Source organism: Muscardinus avellanarius (genome assembly GCF_963383645.1).
Source record: "Muscardinus avellanarius genome assembly, chromosome: 6".
Taxonomy (NCBI): Eukaryota; Metazoa; Chordata; class Mammalia; order Rodentia; family Gliridae; genus Muscardinus; species Muscardinus avellanarius.
The window spans coordinates 22,548,874-22,566,574 of NC_137791.1; the positions used below are offsets into that span (position 1 = coordinate 22,548,874).

Genomic DNA, 17,701 nt, shown 5'->3' on the forward strand with positions numbered 1-17,701 from the left:
TGTAGCTCAGAGGTAAAATGCCCCTAGGTTCCGTCCCCAGTCAAGAAAAAAAAAATGCTAAGTTGTATGCAAATGGGATCTAAAAACTTGTTGGTTGAAGTCATTGATAACTAACTTACTTGGTGACTCTCCTCCCACCTCTGAGGCTTGGGCTGAATCCACTGAGGAAACCACACTGACGGCATTGGTGGGCACACTTGTAGGGAGCGTGGACGGTAAGACTGCGGATTTTTTTGTTGCAATGATGACACTTCTGCAATAAAGTAGATTTCAAAACATGGGTCACGTGAGTTAATTACATGAATCTCAAAATAAAAAGCTAGGAGGCTAACATTTCCTATCTTTCTTTCTTAGTTCTATGTTGAGGTACCATGAACAATATTCTCCCAATATGAAACCTCTTTAGTGCTGTTAATATTTATCTGCAATTCAACTGTTTGAGAATAAGACAATGTCCTGTGAAAATAGAGCAGTTCATTTTAATATCTAAACTTACAGTTGCTACATAGTATTCTTAAAATTTAGGATTGTCTTCAATTATCTGACACATCAAATATAACCAAAACTATATTTTAAAAGGAATTTGGATATGCAGGTAGAAAAGCAATTAACTTTTTTTAACCTAGAAACAAAAACAGAAAACACAGTATGTGTTTACAAGGATTTTAAGAAATTGCCAATTTAAAACCATAAAGTATTAGAAATATTATATGCTAAAGAAATAAAAATATGAATAATTTTGAAGAGGAATATAACTCAAGTTTTTCTTTCTTCTTTCTTTTTTTTTTTTTTTTTTTTCCAGTACTGGGATGGAATCCAGGGGCATTCTACCTCCGAACTACACTTCCAGCCCCATTTTTTATTCTTTTTATGTTTGAAACGGTCTCACTAAGTTGCAAAGGGCCTCGCTAAAGGTTTTTTTTTTTATAATACGCCTCAAAAACTATGTCTCAAAACCTAGATGCAAAAATAATCAAAATTGTTCATCTTGGGTATTATTCAAACATGAGTATTTGTAATATGTTAATTTCAATTAAAGTATAATATTTTATACCAAAGTACTAAGACCTTGCTAGAAACAACTTAAGACATTTTTTAATTGAAATTAGCTCCATAAACATGCAAAATCCCAGTTAATGAGGTAAAGAGGACAGCTGATATATAATACACTCCCACAGCAGTGCTTACCTTTAATTACCTGGTGTTAACAATAAGCCTAAAGTCTTCAACATGCAATTTATTTAATCACATCTTTTGTTGACAATACTGTAACTGCAAGTTCCAAGTATTCCCTTAATAGCCTTAAAGTATTCACTTTCTAAACAAAGTTACTTAGGTACTAATCCTCAAAAATACATTCAAAAGTGGAAATTATGTAATCCCAATCAATATTTGAAGAATACAATTTCTTTCTTATTTCAAAAAGAGCGAAAAAAAGCAAAACGGCTTCTGCTTTACTTCAGTGAGTATCATGTGAGGGCAAACACTGTTGCCAATTAAATCAAGTTCTCCTGTGCTCGGCATGGCTTATTCAATGTACTCGGGGGTAGCTGGTGTCACATCATTATAAGGGTGACTGCCAATGTTAACTATACACTAAAAAATAGAAGCAACAGCCACCTGAGCCCCTAATCCAAATGGTGTGCTTAAATCACAGTAGCTTATATCAGAGGAAGACTACTGACTCAAGGGGAAGTAGGTATGACCTGTGTGTGTGTGTGTGTGTGTGTGTGTGTGTGTGTGTGTGTGTGCGCGCGCGCGCATGCACACATGCTGCTGATGGTATATTCAGGAAACAACAAGATGTTTCTCCCCTCTCTAGGCAGGGAGGGAAGAAGCCCATTTTTTGAGAAAATCCCTAACGTCTAGCAACCTAATTTCGGGTAGAGAAAGAAGAAAGAAAGAGAAGTTGCTTTCATATTTCTTCACAAAAGAAAGAGCAATGCCAATCTAATTTATTCACACAATAGGTAACTATTGACAGGTGCAACAGACAATGATATTTAGAATAGCAAAAGTGCTTTTCCATAATCAAAATTTTGGATATATATCTACCCTAAACTCAACAATTTCACTACTATGATCTTCCCCGAGAAAAACTTAAAAACACAAAAGTCTTAACAACTACGTTCAAAGAGTTGTAAACTGGAAATAGCCCAAATGTCCTTTAAGCAAGAAAATAAAAATTTTAAATGGTAATAAACTTATACAATAGACTAATACTCAGCAATAAAATGATACAGACGAATGATAAACCTAACGATGTGGAAGAATCCCCAAAGCATTCTGTTGAGTAAAGGAAGCCTCATAGTAAAAAGCACATACTCTGTGCTTCCTCTTACAGGAAGTTCTAGAAAAGCCAACAGTTATCTACAGTAGAAAAAAGGCAGAATAGTAATTATCTATTAAAGACAGGGGCAGGAATTACCTGAGGAGGAAGAACTTTCAAGATGCATGATATCCTGACAGTGTTACAATTATATAAACTTGTCAAAACTCATCCAATGGTATGGGGGATGTGGCTCAGTGGTGGAGCCATTGCCCAGCATGTGAGAAGCCCTAGGAGCAATGCCAGCCAGCCAGCCAGCCACACACACACACACACACACCTTTCATTATAAGTAAATTTTACCTTAAAAAGTTGTAGTCTATTGATCTGTAGTTTAGAGAGCTGCATGCACGGAGTTAAAGAGAGAAGAGACACGTTTGTACAACATAGTCTGGTAACTCCTAAGCATGCTGAACCATTTCACACTCCCTCCCACTGTTCATGCTATTCCTCTGCCAAGAAGCCTTCCTCTTTGTCTACTTGCCAGCAAATCTCCTTCTCACCTTTCAATACCTTGCTCAAAAGTAAGCCTCCCCAGGCCTCCCAAGTCAAAGTTCAGAATGTAGTATTCTTAGTGTGCCAACAAAATCCTGTTAGGTAGTATAAAATTATAAATTCTAGTAACAGCTATAACTTATTAAACACAGACAATATGGCAGGAATTATTTAATTCCAAAAAAAAACCCTTAGGTATATATTACTTCCATCTTAAATTTTTAAAAACTAAAGCTCACAAAGGTAAAGTAGTTTGCCAAAATAAGTTACAGAACTGTCCTACAAATCTATGTTTATCTAAAACCAGAGCCTCTATCTTGAATTGTTTCCTCATACTGACCTTTTTTTAGTTTTATTGAGATATGATTCACATACCATACAATTCAAAGTGTACAATTAAATGATTTGAGTATGTTTGCAAAATTTTCCTACCATCAAAATCATACTGATATTTAAGCATAATCTTATAATGTTCTACAAACAATGGTAATGAAGACCTTTAAGTATAAAACTATGTATATGCTACCACTAAATTATAAAAATAAATCTGCTTATAAACTGTATTCTTGAATCTAATTATGTAATTAGCTAACAAAAGAAATAAAATTACTGAACTTCTTGATTAACTGATTCAAATCATTTCTGTGAAAGTAACATACTCTGCTTCACTTAGGCCACACAGAAATAAAGAAAATTCAAAGTCACCATGAGCCAATTAAAAGAGATCTTAGCCAATTATGTGCATCCTAAATATTAAGTGTAAAATTGAACTGGTAAGGCATATTCTGTGGCTTAACAACATAAATTAAAATTTTAAACATTCCACTACTTAGGCTCAACATTATCTTCTTCTAAAACACTTTAATAAAAACAAAGTATTTCACATTATCTTCTTCTAAAACACTTTAATAAAACACAAAGAAAATGCTACATGAATTAGACCAAACTTTGAAAACTTATTAAACAGGAAATATGCTAGGGATATTTCTGGCGTCCCTCTCAAGTTCTATTGTTTGGTTGGTGTTTGGAACTGAGGATAGATCCCAGGAGCACTCCACAACTGAGATGCATCCCCAGTCCTCTTCATTTCTTATTTTGTGACAGGATTTCGTTAAGGTGCCCAGGCTGGCCTCAAACTTACGATCCTTCTGCTTCAGCTTTCCCAATACTGGTACAGCTAGGATTATAGGAGTGTCCCCACCACGTGACTAAATTTTTTGTTTTTGTTTCTTTGTTTTTGTGAGGTGGTATGCATGGAAGGGGGTTCTGACACTGAGCACAAGCTCTTAGGTTTCTTTCTTTCTTTCTTTTTTTTTTTTTTTTTTTTGGTGGTGGTCATGGAGATCGAATCCAGGGGTATTCTACTTCTAATATACACCCCAGACCTATTTTGTTTTATGTTTTAGTTTGAAGCAAGGTCTTGCTAGATTGATGATAATCTCACTACTTGCTGAGGCTGTCCTTAAATGTGCAATCCTCTGTCTCAGCCTCCCATGTAATGGGATCACACCACCTAGCTTTATATTTCTATTTAAAAGACAAACTGAAGCTAGGAGTAGTGGCACACACATGTAATTCCAGCATTTGGTAGGCTGAGACAGGAGGATCGCAAGTTTGCAGCCAGACTCAGCTACTTAGTGATGTCCTTTGCAACTTAGTGAGAAGCTGTTTCAAAATAAAATAAAAAATAAAAAAAAATAGGGTTAGGGGTGTAACTTGTAAGTAGAATGCCCCTGGGTTCCATTCCCAGTACCTCAAAAAAACAAAAAAAGACAAAAAAGACAAATTGAGACTTTTTTTTTTGGTGGTGGTGGTGGTGGTACTGGGGGTAGAACCCTTCTACCTCTGGGCTACACTCCCAGACCTATTTTTTTAGGTTTTTATTTGGAAACAGGGCCTCTTAAGACAGCAAGGCTGGTTTCGAACCTGCACAATCCTCCTGTCTCGCCTCCCAAGCACGGGGATTACAAGCGTGCGCCACCACACCCAGCAAATTGAGACCTTTTTTAATGTTTAAGGAACAAATAATTATCCACAAGTTTAATAACTGCATCGTTTTTAACAAAAAGTACTTCCAGCTTTTTGTTATAAAGAATGTGGCACACACCTATAATCCCAGTACTGGGAACCTAAACTATGAGAATTGTAGGTTTAAAGCCAGCCTCAAGAATTCATAACAATGCCCTCCGCAACTTAGCTACACCCTGTTTCAAAATTTTAAAAAATATCACTGGGGGTGTAGTTTAGAGGTAGAATACCCTTCCTTGGGTCAATCCCCAGAACCATAAAAAAAAAAAAGAATGTTAAAAGCAGATAATCAGTTATGCAAGATGGTTTTTTAAACTGTCAACTAAAAATCAAATATTACAAAGATATCTGTGCACAGTGGCACATGCTTATGATCCCAATACTTGTGAGGCTGAGACAGGAGGATCATAAATTCAAGGTCAGCTATTGGTAACTAAGCAAGACACAAGATAGTGCCTTAAAATAAAATAAATAAGTAAATAAAAAGGGCTGGAGGTGTAGCTCAGAGGAAAAAAGTCCCTAGGTTCAATCCCTAGTCAGTCTGTCTGTCTGTCTGTCTGTCTGTCTGTCTCTCTCTCTCTCTCTCTCTCACACACACACACACGATTAAATTTTTACTTAAGTTTTTCTTTATAAACTCATAAATTTTAATGAATACTTAATATCTGTATGTCATTGTATTAAGGACATACAAGAATTATTTCGTTTGAATTTAAAACATAAGGGGTTAGTACTACATATTATTATCCCTATTATACAGAAGAAGTAATTTTCCTAAGGTCCTTCACACAGAAAGTGAAAATACTACTTTTTTTTTTTTTTTTTGGTGGTACTGGGGTTCCTGGAAGCCCTGCTACCTCTGGGCTACACTCCCAGACCTATTTTTACATTTTTATTTGGAAACAGGGTCTCTTAAGCCAGTGCGCGCAGCTGGCTTCGAACCTGCGCGATCCTCCTGTCTCTGCCTCCCAAGCGCAGGGATTACAAGCGTGCGCCACCACGCCCGGCTTTTTTTTTTTTTTTTTTTTTGATGGTACTGGGGATAGAACCCAGAGGCTTTCTACCTCTGGACTACACTCCCAGACCAATAGGAAACAGGTCTTACTAAGATACTTAGAGCCTCAGTAAGCATCTGAGGCTGGTTTCGAACCTGTGCCATCCTCCTGTCTCAGCCTCCCAAGTAATGGGATTACAAGTGTATCCCATCACGCCCAGCTCGGTTATTTTTTTTTAACCTGAACTAAATAGACTCTTTTGAAAGTTTCTTTTAATTAATTCATAATAAGAAGCAACAAACCCTTCCAGATTACTAAGGTTCAGAAGTTCCATTTCAGAATTCCATAGGTTTCAAAATTCACAAACCTTCATATGAATGCTATTTTACTTAACATACAAGCAGTCCACTGGAGAAAAAGCATTTTAGCCTAGTATTTCTGTCCCTGAGGATCCAGTTGAAAAGCCAGGCCGGCCCTTGAACTTTATCAAGATAAATCCCTGGCACCCACTAATCTCCAGAGAGGATCTTCAAGTTAGATAAGAGCAAGGATTCTGGCATGGGAATGAACACAAACACCTTTCCTTTCACAGGGGCCTACAACCTGGCAGCCTTTCAGCAAGGTCTCACTCACAGAGCTGTTACTCAAAACTTTCCAGCGATTGCCTGGAAGTTGATAATTCTTAAGATATGAGGAGCGTTGTGATTTCTGACACAGCATTCCTGAGATAAACACATGATCAGAGGGATGCTTTAAAATTCCCCAAGATATCCCATTGGTCAAGGGCTGCATGAAAATTTTTCAAAAGGTATCTCCTGCTAAGAAATGCAGAGGAAACCAGAGCGGTTTCTCTCCAGCAGACAATATTTTAAACAAAGACCAGACATGCTGGGCTCCACAGGACATCCTGGAAAACCCTAGCATCAAAATTACCTTTTCTAGTCTATTTCAATAAACCCATGAAAGTATATTGCCTAAGCATGTTTTCTTAAATTCATAATCTCACTTAAGGCATCAGTAAGGTACAGATTTAATTTCAACACTATGGAAAAAGAAATAAACACCAAAATATATAAATTTTGGTCATTCATAAGAAAATCAATTTCTCTGATTTAATGCGTTAAAATTTAAAATCTAGCCACAAAAGAGTACTCAACCTAACATTAATACAAATTTAAACAAGTTTTAAAAATTTAAAAAAAATTGTTTTTGTTTGTGGTGCAAGGGATTGAACACAGGGGCATTTTACCTCTGAGCTACATCCCTAATTCTATTTTATTTTTTATTTGGGAAGAGTCTAAGTTGCCGAGAGACTCACTAAGTTGCTGAGGCTGGCTTCAAATCTACGATCCTCCTGTCTCAGCCTCCCAAGTACTGAGATTACTGGTGTGTGCCACCACACCTGGCTAAAAATATTTTTTAAAACATGCTCATTTAATACCATTTTCCACCCTCAAAATAGAGCCATTGTCTGGTACATGCCTTAGCAACTTAGCAAGACCCTGAGCAGCCTAGGAAGACCTTATTTTGAAATAAATAAATAAACAAACAAACAAATAAATAAAATAGGGCTGGGGGTGTAGCTCAGAGGTAGAATGTTCTGGGTTCAATCCCCAGTACAAAACAAAACAAAATACAGCCATTTTCATTAACAGTTCCATATGTACTTTTTGAGGTATATGTGAACATACATCTTTTTTAAAAATTATAAATTCCAAATTACTTTGTACACTGCTTTTTAAACTTAAAGCTGTGTCTGTGGTGTAATTTCATACCAACACAGGGTGTCATACCCTTCTCTCTCCAATGGCTGCAGGACAGGTTGAGTATCCCTCATCCACGATGCCTGGGTCCAGGGTGAATTAAACTTTAGATCTGGGGGTAGGGTATCGGAGGATGCGTATCTACTGGAGGTATGCTGGGGGTGGGCCCAACTCTAAAAACAGAATTCACTCTTGCTTCATTTATACCTTGTCACATAGCAGGAAGGTAACTTGTACAAGACTTACAGTGTTGTCTGTGACCTATCACATGAGACAAAGCAGGGGAATCTCCACTCGTGGTATTCACACTAGTGCCCAAAAAGATTTGGGGGCATTTGGATTTTAAGGATATTCAGCCGTATTTACAATATGTATACAAGTAACACATGAAACTTATCCCTCATCAACTGGCACCTGTAAAACCAACTTTCCTCTATTACACAGCAAGCTGCACAGCATATCAAAGAATGTTCTACAGTCGGGCGGTGTGGGTTCAAATCTTAGCTCTACCGTCACTTAAGACAAGAACTGCAAGCTATGTATTTTCTTTCTTGCACTTCGGTTTCTTCATATAGAAAGTAGTAACTATCAGAATAATGTATTTACAATAGATTTTCATCGAGTAAAAAGCTAAATAGCATAAGCTCAATTATAAACTTTCTCTTGCAGAAAAATTTTATATTTTTTGTATAAATTTCCAGAACTTCTATATTTTAACTTTTAATTAATACTGCCTATTTTTCCTCCAAAAAAATTGTGGCAGTATAATCTATAAACAATACAATAACTGCCGGGCATGGTGGCACACACTTGTCATCGCAGCATTTGGGAGGCTGAAACAGGAGGACCATGGTTCGCAGACAGCCTCAGCTGCTTCGTGAGGCCTTTGTAACTCAGTGAGACCCTGTTTCAAAATAAAGAATAAAAAAACAGGCCTGGGGATGTAGCTCGAAAGTAGAATTCCCTTGGGTTCTATCCCCAGTACTGCAAAATAAATAAATAAATACATACATACATAAAATAAACAACACAATACAACTATTCCTTTATTTTCTTATTAATAATAGGCATTAATTTTTTATCTTTATTTGGGGGGGGTGTACTGGGGTTCCTGGAAACCCTTCTACCTCCAGGCTACACTCCCAGACCTATTTTATACTTTTTATTTGGAAACAGGGGTCTCTAAAGCCAGCGCGGCTGGCTTTGAACCTGCGTGATCTTCCCGTCTCCGCCTCCCAAGTGCGGGGATTTCAAGTGTGCGCCACCACGCCCGGTGGTATCATTTTTAAAAATCTGTTCATTTAAATTGAGGGAAATTATCTTGTGGCTATTCTAATGTGGGTTTTGTTTATTGTTTGTTAGTTTGTTTATGTTGCAGTGTTGGGGATTGAACACAGTGCTAGGCAAGCACTCGGCCACTAGCCAACATCCTGAGCTCCAATATTTTTTCTTATATAAACTACCTGTTCTTTATCATCGTGCATTTTTGGCACATTAGTCATTTTATTGATTTTTTATATTACATTCATAAATGTACTGGAAATATAATTCTTTTAGCTATAATATATATATATATCATAAAATGCTAGGAACACACATACAACTCACACCATACACACCCCAGAAAGCAGCAGTGACAAAATGTCCCATTAGATATGATATCTAATTTTATTATTAAATAATTTCTTAATGTCACATGCATGAAGATTAATAAAACCTCAATACCATTTCACATCAATATATACTGTTCAGCCCCCTCTTTTCCCTCTCTTTAGTGACTGAATAGTGTTTAGGTTTTCTTTTTCTTTTTTTGTGGTACTGGAAATTGAACCCAGAGGCATTCTACCTCTGAGCTATACCCCCAGCCCTATTTTTCCTTTTTTTTTTTTTTTAATTTTGAAACAGGGTCTCACAAGGTTGCAAAGGGCCTCACTAAGTAGCTGAGGCTGGCTGCAAACCTGCAATCCTCCTGTCTTAGCCTCCCAAGTACTGAGATTACAAGCGTTCGCCACCATGCTCGGTTCCTGTATAGTGTTTAGGGATGAGGAAACTTGTCCAAATTCACTAATAAGTGATAGAGCCAAAACTCAGATTCAGTTTCACGTATTTCCAGAGTCAATGCTTCCATTTCTGTGTTATAAAACAAGTTTTTTTAAAAACAACAGCAAACATCAAAAAGACATTTGAACCTCGCAGTCACCCAATCGATAATGTCACATTATACATATACCTATATGCTACTCACCAGAAGTTCATACTCTGTCAATCTCATCACTCCAGGGCACTTAAAACCTTTCAGTAGAAGGTGACCAAATGACGTAAGACGATGGCACTAAGACTCCACTACAGTTATACTCTGTTCTTTCAGAGAACCTTAATTACCATAAACAATCTTAACTGGATTCAGTGTATAATGTGCCAACTCACAGTAAGTCTGGAGTATAGAACAGGAGAAGAGAAATGAGGAGAACAGGAGGTACAAAGACATAAAGTTGGATGCAGCGGTACACATCCGTAATCTCAGCTCCTCGGGAGGCTGAGGCAAGAGGATCACTTGATTCAAGGCCAGCCTGGCTAAGACCCTAAGAAAGAAAGAAAGGCCAGGTGCGCTGGCGCACACCTGTGATCCCAGCTACTCTGGAGGCTGAAGCAGGAGGACAAGTTTGAGGCCAGCCTGAGCAATGTAGACTCTGTCTCAAAATAAAAAGGGCTGGGGGCTACAGCCCAATGATAGAAAACTCCTGTGTTCAATCTCCCATAAGAAAGAAAGAGACACAAGGGTGGGGGTGAGGAGAGGCAAAGGAGAAGAACAAATAACCTAATAGCGGAAAAAGCCCAAATAGAATAATTTTTAAATGTTGCATGGTGAAAAACAATAAAACATTCGTAAATAAGAGGTTAAATTTTGATGGAAATATGTCAAAACGAAAACAGAAGTCAACTGGCCAAATGAGAGACAATTTGTATCTCAACACAAATAACAACACAAGCCACTGGGCAAGAAACTAAGACCACACAATGGATGACTGAAAACCTGATGAGGATTGGATTTTATAGTATCCTTCTCAAGGAGTCCTGCAGCGGTAGAGAGCCTGAAAAATGCCTTTTTAATTAGTGATCAGAGCGTCATCAGTAATGAGACAAAGCCATTTGCCACTTGATAGGATGCCACAAGAAACTGTCACTTCTGTGATGCTCCTGTCAAAATGATCTAATGCAGAGAAAACACTAGACAAATCTAAACTGAGGAACATTCTAAAAATGACTGAGCTATAATCTTCTAGAGTGCAAGATCATTAAATTCAAGGAAGACTGAGGAACAATTCTCCGGATTTAAAGAGATAAAATAACTAAATGTAACATATAATTCTTTTTTTTTTTTAAACTGGTCTGGGGATGGAACCCACGGGCATTTGACCTCCAAGCTACACCCCTGCCCTATTTTTTTATTCTTTATTTTGAAACAACAGCTCACTAAGTAGCTGAGGCTGTCTGTGAACCATGATCCTCCTGTCTCAGCCTCCAGAATGCAAGCGTGCGCCACCATGCCCGGCTAACATATAATTCTTAACTAGGTCTTTGTACTTTAAAAAATATGATGAAGATGATTATTAAAAACTTAAAGGCATTTGAAGATTAAAGAGTAGTATTATAACTGGCCATGGTGGCACATGCCAGTACTTGGGAGGCTGATAAAAAAGGCAACTTAGAGAGGCCCTCAGCAACTTAGCAAGAGACTTTAGTAAAACAAAAAATAAAATAGGGCTGGAGGTACAGCTTGGCAGCAGAATGCCCTGAGTTCAATTCTCAGTACCACACACACAAAAAGGTAGTGATATAACAATGCTAATTTCTTTATTTAGACAAATGTATCATAGTTACATAGAAAATATACAATAAAGTAGTAAGAGGCAATGGAACATCATCCTGCCAACTTGATGGCTCAGGAAAAATAAAAGTTCTTTGTACTAGAAATTTTTCTATAAATTAAGAGTATGTTTCTAGATTTTAAAAAATTGATTTTTTAGGCCAGGCATGGTGGCGCAGGCTTGTAATCCCCGCGCTTGGGAGGCGGAGACAGGAGGATCATGCTGGTTCGGAGCCAGCCTCGCTGGCTTAAGAGACCCTGTTTCCAAATTAAAAACAAAAAAAAAGTAGGTCTGGGAGTGTAGCCCGGAGTTAGAAGGGCTTCCAGGAACCCCAGTACCACCAAAAAAAAAAAATTGTGATTTTTTAAATGTTTAATAACTCATGTATGTGTTAGAGGGAGAATCTTAGAAAATTTCATAATATACCTGGACCAGTGGCACAGTAATCCCAGTGACTCAGGAAACTGAAATAGGAAGATCACAAGTTCAAGGCCAACCTAGACCATTTAACGAGACCTATCTCAAAATAAAAACAATTGGGGACATAGCTCAGCGGTAATGTATGAAAGTAGGCTTGGATTCAATCCCCAGCACTTAGAAAGGGAGGGAGGGGGAGGGGAAGGGAGGGAGGGAGGAAGGAAAGGAGGGAGGGAGGGAGGGAGGGAGGGAGGGAGGGAGGGAGGAAGGAAGGAAGGAAGGAAGGAAGGAAGGAAGGAAGGAAGGAGGGAAGGAAACATATAACGAAAGCTATTCAAAGTAGCAAAAGGTCTCAGAATTCTATATTCAGCCGGGCATGGTGGCGCACGCTTGTAATCCCCGCACTTGGGAGGCGGAGACAGGAGGATCCTGCAGGTTCGAAGCTAGCCTTGCTGGCTTAAGAGACCCTGTTTCCAAATTTTAAAATATATATATATATATAAAATAGGTCTGGGAGTATAGCCCAGAGGTAGTAGGGTTTCCAGGAACCCCAGTACCACCAAGAAAGAAAGAAGGAAGGAAGGAAGGAAGGAAGGAAAGAAAGAAAGAAAGAAAGAAAGAAAGAAAGAAAGAAAGAAAGAGAAAAGAAAAGAAAACTATATTCAACTTTCTCAGGCTGTCAGGACTCTAAACACCTGGCTGAATTTCTGAGACTGTTAGAATCCAGAGTCCCACTTTTTTTTTCCCTATAAGGCGGTATATTAAGAGAATAATTGGTAGCCATCTGTAAGTACACATAATTTCTAAGTTATAACTCTCCCAAAGAAGTTATTTTACATACAACTTGACAATGCAATACTAAAATTACTTTTAAATAATCTTAGTGATAAGCAGGCACAGTGGCACATGCCTGTAATTCTAGTGTCTGGGAAGCTGAGACCGGAGGATCACAAGTCTGAGACCACTATAGAGTAATTTAGCAAGACCTCATTTCAAAATAAAATATTAAGAGGACTCGGGGTATAGCTCAGAGACAGAATGGCCCTGGGTTCAATTCCCAGTACCACAAACACATACATACACACCACCACCACCACCATCATTCTTATTAGTATATAAGTAAATAAAAAATTTGCTGGCCGGGTGTGGTGCCGCATACTTGTAACTCTAGTATTCGGAAGGCAGAGACTGGAAGATTGGTTCATGGACAGCCTTAGCTATTTAGAGAGGCCCTTCGCAACTCAGTGAGACCCTGTTTCAAAAAATAAAAATAATAAAAAAAAATAGGTCTGGGGGTGCAGCTCAGAGGTTTGATACCAGTACCTCAAAGAAATTTTAAAAAAATTGAAATGCTGCACAAACCATATAACAAAAATATCCTTATAATTTGGTGAAGTAGATCAAAACAATCCTTTCTAATGTTAATGTTTCAAAATTTAAATGTGACTTCTGTTTACCCTTCATAATGGATAAATGCAAGCACACCAAAACAGAAGACTCATTTTAGTACCTGTCAAAAGACCTGAACTGCACGGGCTGTTCAGCAGACAGATCACCAAGAGCACCAAGGCAGGCTGGTGGCAGGAGGGCAGGGTCCACCGTGACTCCATCTGCGGGGATGTTAACCAAGCTGCGGAGGATGTCCTTCACGTTGACATTTTTTGAAACTGGAACTGACGGTGTCGCCTTGTTATCCAACTCATTTCCTCCATCGCTTTTAGTCTCCTGAGATTTATTGACTTCTAAAGAAAGAGTGCACAGCACCTCACTGATGGCGTCCGGGCCTGCACTAACGCGCAGAGGCGCTGCCGGAGGAGGCGCGTACACACCGCTCCCAGAGCCAGAAGCCGTCTCCTCGCCGATGCCCGAGTCTCTCCGCCGGGCCGATGATGTGCTTCCCACCGACTCCTCTGCTGACAGCAGAGTCAGGGCGCTGGGTGCTGCTGCTGTGTTTTCTACATCTTACCCAGGGAACACAAGGAAAGAAGAGCTTTAAAAATTCAGAACTGCTTTTACAATGTATATTTAGTGCTAATAAGCCATCTACTCTTTTAAATTATCAAGTACATGTCAGGTTCTATAATGTAAAAACCAATCACATGATCTATAAAATATACTAAGGGAATAAACCTATTATCAAACAGGTGGTATAATAAATAAATACTAAGATACCTGCGAAAGCCTTCCAATCTGATCATGACATACCAACTGGAACCAACATGAAATTGCAAGTCATCAGTATATAAGAAAAATTCCAAAGCCCTTGTAAACAAATGGAAATCTCTACCTGGCACATGGTGTCCACTGCTGGAAAACTTGTTGCCCTTAATACCCAGTTCAACAAAGGGCCTCATCCCCTTACTCTGTTTAACTTTCCCTTGTTTGAGACGGGCATCTAACCATTCCAGCAGAAATGTTCTTATCATTGTCTCCAAAAACCTACATCTTGCTAATCCAGTGGCTGGTTCTCATTCCTAATGGCAGGTTGACAAACACTTGACACTGCAGAAGCAGCTCGTTCTTTTCTGCGATCTGATGATGCTTTCCCCTTTCGCCTTCCAGGACGCCAGACTACCTTGGTCCTCCTCACGGCCTCACTGGTTGCTCCTTCTTAACATCCTTTTCTTTTTCTCCCTCATGTATTAGCTTGAAGGAAATGAGGGCGCAGGCCTTGGCACTCCTACCTTCTCTATCTACACTTTTCCCCTCAGTGATCTCATATTCACTCAACATTTTAAATATCTCCACATCACCAAACCCAACACACACAAAAGCTTCAGGCTGTTACACAGAACTGCCTACCCCACATTTCTGTCAGATGACACTGAAACGCAACATGTTGAAAAGAGAATTTATATTTTTATATTTGCTGAAAATCTCTTTCACCTTCAGTCTACCCCTATCTTACCTCATAATCGTTCTTCAATACCTTTTATCTTTCACATAACCCACATCTAATGTTTTAAAATCCTGTTTCCTGCCGGGCGTGGTGGCGCACGCTTGTAATCCCCGCACTTGGGAGGCAGAGACAGGAGGATCGCGCAGGTTCGAAGCCAGCCGCGCGTACTGGCTTAGGAGACCCTGTTTCGGCTTCCAGGAACCCCAGTACCACCAATATATATATAAAATCCTGTTTCCTCTGTCACCAAAATACACTCAGAATGACTGCTCTCACCATCTCCACAGCTTCCCCGGCCTCCCGGTCCATCCCACCATAGCTCGTCCCTGGATTCCTGTACTATCCTCCTACCGGGTTGTAGAAGGCAACTACTGTAATGATCTTACTCTCCCATGCCACCTGGCATTTACCACCTTGAAATCCTTCAACCTGAGCTGGGCCTGACTACTTTAGCCAATAAAACAACAGAAGTAGCCCGGGGCCAGTTCTGTGCCCAAGTTTTAAAACAATCTAACAGCTTGAGCGTTCCCAGAATCCCTGAGCAACTCTGTTTAGAAGTCTACCTGACTTCTGATCTACCCTACAGAAGAAAGCATGTAGGAAGACAAAATGGAAATAGACTGCCCTTCCAAACTAATGGGGGGAGGGGGGGGTAAGTGGACACCAATGTCAAGGCACCGGATACACCTCAGCTCAGGGGCTTCTGTCTGCCAGCCCCACCTGCTGGAGTCATTCTACCCGAGACATTAGAAAGATGAAAAAGGAGCTACCTTTGCTTTCCAGCCCCAGCAACATGATCTGGAGTGGGGATGAACTATCCCCACTGTGCCCTATCCAAATCTAATGCACAGAATCATGAGAGCAGCACTGAGATAGTTTTTAAGTCACAAGCTCCAAAGTAATGTGTTACCCAGAAATGCATAGTCAAAACACTGGTTTTTCTCACCCTCTAGAATATATGCTCACACAAAATTCAGAGTATTACTTTATTTGGCGGGGGGGGGGGGGGGTTTACTGGCGATTGATTACTGGCGATTGATTGAACCCAGGGGCATTTTACCTATAAGCTAAATACCCAAACCTCTTCATTTTTTAATTTTGAAACAAGATCTCACTAAATTGCTGTGATTGGCCTCAAATCTGAAAAATCCTCCTGTCTCAGCCTCATAAGTACTATAATTACAGAATTGCACCGTCATGTTCAACCAGAATATAACTGTGTGTGTGTTAGAGACAGACAGACAGAGGACTGGGGAAAACCAGGGACTTTATAACTCCAAGCTATACCCCCAGCCCTTTTTAATTTTTTGTTTTTGAAACATGGTTTCACTAGGTTTCTGAAGTCTTGCTACATTGCTCAGGCTGTCCTTTAATCTGGGATCCTCCTGTCTCAACTTCCCAAGCACTGGTATTACAGGGGTGTGCCATCACTCCAGGCTTAAGTATTACTTTTAAAAACCTAAGTCAGTTTTAACTCTATAAGTGGAAATTAAAATTCCAATTATAACCATTATTTGTTAAGTCTGCCTTATTAGTCTTCTCTACTATGATAAATAAATTGGCACAAATTTTAACTCTATAAAGGATAGCATTGGGTCACCTTTTAATTAGATGGCTGTTCAAAGAAAAAACATTATCTTCCAATTGTCTTTAATTGTGACACTTAAATTAGAAGATTTAATTATTAACAAAAACAGATGTAGGTGCTCACTTTCCACATAACTGGACTTAAACTCTTGAGTCAATATTTGAAGGAGGTAAAGGCTCCTATGAACTTTGGGTACCAGGAATACAACAAAGGACTCACCGGAGAGGGATGCAGTCCCATTTTCGCCGCCAGTTTCCCTAAGTGGCTGGCCACGCCTTTCGTTCTGAGGTTCTAAAATGTCTCTATACTTAGACACCATGAGAACAGAAATGAAGTACACAACAGCCAGAGCTAAGAACTGAGCTTGCTTGCTGTCCTCCTGGGGAAAAGCAGAGTGGTTGTTCAAACACTAGTGAACAACACGTTTTCATTTTATTTCACATCATAATATTTAAATAGAAAAGATACTCCCGAATCTTTCAATAAATACAGAAAATAATACTCACATGATAAATTTATAAATGTATTAATAAAGTCACCTGAGCAAAGATTATGCAGACTCTTGAATACATGCCTTTAAGGGAGAGGTTTTATACTTTTAAAGCACAGATTCTGAGAAAAACTATGGGTCACACCTTTAAAAATTAAATATCTCAATATAAAGAGGTATGTCATAGTATACTTTATAAAATTAATCAAGTAGCAATTAAACTATATTAGGATAACTGACATTTTTATTCAAAGCATAAAAATTAAAACATATAAATCAAACAAAAAATTCTAATTGGTCTATTAAGTCCTGAAAACTAAAGGCTCCTCATTTAGTAATCGGTAAGTTCAGGATAAGAAAACAGTGCTGGTGATGAACCTCAGAGGTGTGCTTGCCTAGCATACACAAGACCCTGGGCTTGTTGCTGCAGATAAATAGATAGAAACTAAGTAGAGATGGGATTAAAACTTAACCATTTACTGTCAAAAGTTTTAGACATAAACTGGGCGTGGTGGTACATAACTGTAATCCCAGTATTTGGGAGACTGAGACAGGAGGAAGACTGCATATTCAGGAACAGCCAGCCTCAGCAATCTAATGAGAATCTCAAAAATTTAGGTGACCCTGTTTCAAAAACAAAAAATAGCCGGGCGTGGTGGCACAAGCTTGTAATCCCCGCACTTGGGAGGCGGAGACAAGAGGATCGCACAGGTTCAAAGCCAGCCTCGCTAGCTTAAGAGACCCTTAAAATATTTTTTATAAATATTTTTTATAAAAATATAAAAATATATTTTTTATAAAAATATAAAAAAATAGGTCTGGGAGTGC

At 38.8% G+C, this 17,701-nt stretch overlaps 1 protein-coding gene across 3 annotated transcripts in view; it reads right to left on the bottom strand.

The window, feature by feature from the left end:
- LRBA (LPS responsive beige-like anchor protein) overlaps positions 1-17,701 on the bottom strand; it is a gene marked incomplete at both ends in the record, with an annotated part of 652,640 nt that overhangs the window by 483,180 nt on the left and 151,759 nt on the right. For 2 of the 3 annotated variants that reach the window (XM_080697476.1, XM_080697475.1), the window contains 3 exons: positions 120-253; positions 13,407-13,851; positions 16,603-16,762. In XM_080697476.1, coding sequence (XP_080553602.1) covers positions 120-253; positions 13,407-13,851; positions 16,603-16,762 — 739 coding nt within the window. Of the gene's footprint in view, positions 1-119; positions 254-13,406; positions 13,858-16,602; positions 16,763-17,701 lie in introns of all 3 variants that reach the window. The other variant, XM_080697477.1, reaches the window with a different exon arrangement.